General features: G+C 41.3%; 1 protein-coding gene across 1 annotated transcript; it reads left to right on the forward strand.

Annotated features, from left to right (window-relative positions):
- Positions 1-4,093: 4,093 nt before the first annotated feature.
- Positions 4,094-5,275, forward strand: LOC311021084 (protein phosphatase methylesterase 1-like). Its single transcript, XM_084021397.1, has 4 exons — positions 4,094-4,126; positions 4,546-4,700; positions 4,833-4,923; positions 5,074-5,275. Exons 1-4 carry the CDS (start codon positions 4,119-4,121, stop codon positions 5,258-5,260), a joined length of 441 nt encoding a protein of 146 aa, XP_083877523.1. The 5' UTR covers positions 4,094-4,118; the 3' UTR covers positions 5,261-5,275.
- The last annotated feature ends 218 nt before the right edge of the window (positions 5,276-5,493 follow it).

Below are 5,493 nucleotides of genomic sequence, written 5' to 3' on the forward strand. Positions count from 1 at the left end.
AGCTTGATGAAAATATAGTCTGTTTGTACTTGATATATGTAATTTTGGTCATTTTTGGTCTTTCACGTGACGAAATCACAAGGACTAGGCTTGGCGGAACCTTCTGCTGGTACAGTTGTTTCCGACAGACGGACTTCTCTGAAACCCCCGCTAAAGTAAGCCTGATGGTTAGCCTGCCCCGGGGCAGGCTAGTTTGGTCGGATAAATTCCCATGGTTACTTAGCGGAGAGTGCCTCAAGTCACGTTGATGGAACGCAACTCTCGCTAAAGGTAGCGAGGCTTTGCACTTAGCGAGTTTGATGGAATACCCCTCACCATTTCTTTGTATTCAATCCAGCTCACAAAATGTACACCCACACCCGAATTTATACAAGGTTCTGGTGAGTATTTTGATTAAAAATAGCCTTTGAGGCCAGCTGCAAGTTGTCTTTTTTAAGAGTTTTTAGTCTTTGGTCACTGACATTTTCTGTTTTTAGCACTGTACTCCAGCATATTAGATTTCATAGAAGACAATGGCTGAGGTTAAAATGTTGAGTGCCACTTTAATTTGGGAATATTGGGTGCACAGTGTGGGAGCCGTAGCCATTTTAGCCCCTGTCAGACTGTATATACAAAGATTACAATTTCAGTACTGTGCCAAAAACAGAAGGTTTATCACAGTTTCTAACTGACCTGTTCGGACCACTTTAAAAAGCCACCCCACCTAAAAGTTCAAAGAACCAACCAGCATTACTCTTAATTTTGATGCTGGTAGAAGTCAGAAAAACTGATTTGCATGCACAAGAACACTGATGGATTAAATAATTTGATCCATCCACCATTGATAAATCCCAGTCCGGCTTGCAGTGACACTGGTAGGTTAATTAAAATTGTAGATGAGCTTTTGTAACTGCTCTGGATATACACTAAACTGGGTAGTAAGTATCTTACAGTAGTAAAATCTACAATAAAGTGGATGCTTGAGATGGTTAATGTTTTTTCGATACCTTATCAGTTTGTGATTTCCATCGATGTGCCATAAACTGTTCGGTGCTCTAACAGAGTTCTTCCTACGCCTTCTTGGGTTCAGCTGAAGGATGCGCATCAAAACTCCGCCAGGATCCACTCGCCGCATGGATTCCTGGACACGCTGTCCTATAATAGGCAAAAAAATTCACAGATAAGGTGTACAGAAAAAAAGTAAAGCATTCCCCAATCTGGCAGTGAATTCACAAATCCAGATGAAATCCAGACTAGCACTAAATAAAGCAGCTTCCTCACATTGTGAGTAAATCGGCAAGTAGGCCAAATCCCAACATAAAATAACCCCTGAACAAATGAATGGGTAATGAATACAATTCCTTACTTTGTATGCGTATGCCTTGTGCATTCAGGTGCCCAACCATCATTTTGTATCCAGACATGGGATGCTGCTGCAGAATTTGGGTCACAGTTTCATCCAGATTGTTGTCCTCTATTGGAGTTAATAGATTGTGGACTCTGATCATCAAAAATAACAAGCAAAAAGTCACAAGAGGCAACGAAGAAATGTCACCCATCTCACAGTAAAAACAAAACGACGATTATTTTAAATCGGTGTCACCTAAAACAAACCTCATTCCTGTTTAGTCTAAATTCAGCTGCTGTGTCCTGTAGAAGTTTATACATTTTATTTATAATTTAAGTTAAAATCTTTCGTATTGTATGAGTTTATATATGCAACACTATCATGTGTCAAACTAATGCAATTGTGCTGAAATGTCACATCTGACTCTGTTCACTTTTTACTCCAGAAATAGGGTTACAGATCATCTGACAAACTGAAGATGTTAATTAATGGCACCCATGTACAGTATCAACAAATGCAGCAGCACAAATCCACTACCTGTAAGGAGTACATATGATAAACTAAGTGTAGCGACTAACTGTCCAATTTAAAAGGCCGCTAAGAGGCTCAGTGTTGTCTTGTCTGAGACATAACACACCCAGGTGTTAATTGCCGGAAATGATAGGAACCAAAGAGCGTGTGCAGGATAAACAATTAATAATACAGGCCAAACCAATGTTGGCTCCTACACTAAGTTTGTCAGTAATATAAGCATGTTAGTCACCAGTCCATCTGTCGTTGAAAACCAAAGCATATAGGCCTATATAATCAAGTATTGTTAGACCTATTCCCAGTGCATATTAATGTAAGTTAATATCAGTAACGTTAGTTAATTTTTAGTTAACTTAAACTCAGTGCAAAACTCAAAGCAGTGCAAGGAGACATATTATTGTATAAATGTTCTATGATATCATGAACAATTTATACTAAAAGCTTGGACTCAAATGTGCACCTAACGTTAGACTATATAAGATAAACACAGTATATTTCCCAGTGGTATTTGGAGATAAGGTGAGCAACATTACCATCAATAAACACTAGCTAGTTAAATATCTCTGTGAATTTGCACACATATATTGCCACCTTTAAAAGACGAGACACGGGAAACCAGACAAACAGACAATGTAGCGTTAGGAGTAAAAATGACCCTATTCCGTACTGTGCCATCCTCCGACGAATTGTTCTCTCGCACACTCCGAACACCTGTGCTATTTCCCCAGCAGTGTGCCCCCGCAGTAGGTGTGCGTCGATTAAAGTGGGGGGTATATTGTACGACGGACGTCCAAGGGTCCCTTCTTCTGACTCTGACAGGGTGTAAAGTTGGCGGGCGACTTCTTCAAGACCGTCTAACACTGCTAGCTCCATTTCCACATCCATATCGGCGTTGAGCTGAGCCAAGTCATCCATCAATCTATCCAGACGAAACTGAACATAGTCGTTGGTTGCATGGTTCTCTAAATCGTTCGCTAATGATCGTAATTCATTCGCAATCGCTCGTACAAAAAATGCCATTACTAAACCAGAGCTACATAAATAACAAATGTCAACAACTGCAGCTAACGGTTAGCTGAGCGGGCGGGCTAGTAGCCAGCAACATTCCTGTACAGGAATCAGCTCCGCTAGTAAAGCAGAAGTAGTAGGCGGGAGTTAAGCTAGCTGTTGCAGGGTGGTGGCTATATAAGGGTTCTAGTAACAGCTAACTACACCACCGCGCGGTGGCCGAGTGGTTGGAGCAGGTCCTTAAAGATAAGTGCGTAATGCCCATGCGCAGGAGACTCTGGCCCGGTCTTCACCGGTTCGAATCCAGCTCGGATCAGGGGAGCAATGACACAGCAATGCAGATACCGTCATTGTAGGAGATGCATTTTACTGAATTTCACAATTTATTGTTTGCATTACTTGTGTCCCATCATCAATCTTTAATCTGTATCTTCTTTAATCTATTTGGGACTCAATGTAGTAGCATTTGACCGTTTTAATTATCCTGTTGCAATATGAGATTGGTTTACACTTTTGCTCTTTTTTTCTATACAGACCTGGACGGAAGAGAGATTTCTCACCCCTGCCCTGGAGTCACTACTTTGAAACCATGGAAGATGTTGAGGTGGAAAATGAAAATGGCAAAGATATATCCTTCTTGTGTTTGTCAGAAAATATTTATATCATATTTGACACTTTTGGTGTGGAAATCACCCAGAGCATTCAAAGCCAACATATTGTAGTTTTGCGTTTATTTCACAGACACTGTTCTGTGCACAATCTCAGAACTGATTGGCTAGCTAGCTAGATTAACCTGCAGATATCCAGAGTCAAGACTTCCCTTTCTGTGTGTTGCTCATTGTTTACAGTCCGATTAGCAACTTGAGATGCGAGACTGGAGTTGGAGTTGAGAGATGACGTTTTCAACTGGATTGTTTCACAAGTAGCAAGTTAACAAGCTCATTTTAAACCAATAAAAAGTTAAAGCCTTGATTGCACTTCGGCCAGTGTGTTCCCCTTTTTGCTCTTCCCATGGATTGTTTACCTGCAATCATCCAAAGCCTGCCAATGTGATTAGTCACTGACTACAAACGGGAACCAGAACATTTCCTGTACCAAAAGGTTCTGCATATGGATGCAGGCACTTTTTTTAATATAGAGATTATACATTGCATCTTCATTTCTTTGGTGGAACAAGTTGTAAAATGTGCTTCTCTCATTACCTATAGGTGACACAAAAGTGAAAAATCCTAATGATCTCTCTGTGGACACGATGGCCAAGTAAGTTGCTTTGTGTGCAGTTAATATAACATTCTCAACAGCTTGGCCTTGAATCACAGAAAAATATGGGAAGCCTGAGGGGACAGTAATGATCCTGCAGGACAGCCGACAGAATCGAGTCACACACACAGTCAGCTTACGTCCGTGCAGCTTCCCACCTAAAGGCAGGGTATGTTTGGTGCATCCTTGTATGGTCTTGCTTTCACGGCTCAGTCCAGAAGGAAGAAAGTCATTTGAGAGTTGTATGGATTCTTGTGATGGTGTGCATTTAGATGAATGAGTTGATAAATATGCTTTTAAAATGAAAATGAAATGATTAGTCGTTATACACTCTGTCTGGAGGTCTCTGACTGTACACACAGAAACACTGACACATGACAGGAATGTAAAACGGTTATTCTTGCCTTTTCTTTCAAAAGGGACATTGGCAAAGTGGTGGAGGTGCTCTATGGGGAGAGCCCACCTCCCATCATGATTATTGGACACAGCATGGGTGGGGCCATTGCAGTTCACACTGCCGCTGCCAACCATATACCATCCCTGCTTGGCCTCTGTGTCATTGATGTTGTAGAAGGTAACTAACTGGAGACAGATATTTTTCTATTTATGACGCTTAATTTACATGATAAATGTTCGTAATTAAATCAAATGATCTCCGTATTAATCGGTGTATTCATGTCAAGTGATTGTTGTTTATTGCATTCAGGCACAGCGATGGATGCTTTGAACAGTATGCAGAATTTCCTCAGAAGTCGGCCAAAGACATTTAAATCTCTGGAGAATGCCATTGAGTGGAGGTAAACCTGCTTCGATGTATGATTGGACTAAAATATACTACTCTGCAATTTGGTTAATGGTAGCATATAGTGTCATACACATTATTTACTAAAACCGAAAAGAACCTCGCTGAAAGCATTTCCCCTGTGTTGCTTCTCCTTTGCCGTCAGTGTGAAGAGTGGCCAGATTCGAAACATGGAGTCAGCACGAGTGTCAATGGGAGGCCAGGTGAAAAAGTATGTCTTCTCTGCTTCTCATCTGTACGTTAAAGGAGAAATCCGGTCATTTTTGACCCCATTTCCGTTGTCCTCAGGGTCATCCCGACTTATTAGAAGCAAAAAACCAGACAAAAATTGACGTTGCCTAGCCCGAGATCTGTACCTGCCTGGCAGCCTTCCAGACTCGCTCCAATGCTAACCCATTGGGGCAACTTTTATCTGCTTTCCTGGGCCTCAGAAACCAATTCCAAGACCTATGCAACACAGGTTGGGTCCATACGAGACACCACGGCGCTCGTTTAGCTCAAATAGTGTGGCAAAACGACATAAATATGTGTGTTTTTGCATGGAGTTACTCACCTCAAATCACTC

The sequence above is a fragment of the Eutrigla gurnardus genome (assembly GCF_963514095.1).
Source record: "Eutrigla gurnardus genome assembly, chromosome: 11".
In the NCBI taxonomy this organism is placed as follows: Eukaryota; Metazoa; Chordata; class Actinopteri; order Perciformes; family Triglidae; genus Eutrigla; species Eutrigla gurnardus.

Coding starts and splice junctions, on each gene's coding strand:
- LOC311021084 (XM_084021397.1), top strand. Junction 4,701..4,832: donor TGTCATTGATGTTGTAGAAG/GTAACTAACTGG, acceptor TATTGCATTCAG/GCACAGCGATGGATGCTTTG. Junction 4,924..5,073: donor GAGAATGCCATTGAGTGGAG/GTAAACCTGCTT, acceptor CTTTGCCGTCAG/TGTGAAGAGTGGCCAGATTC.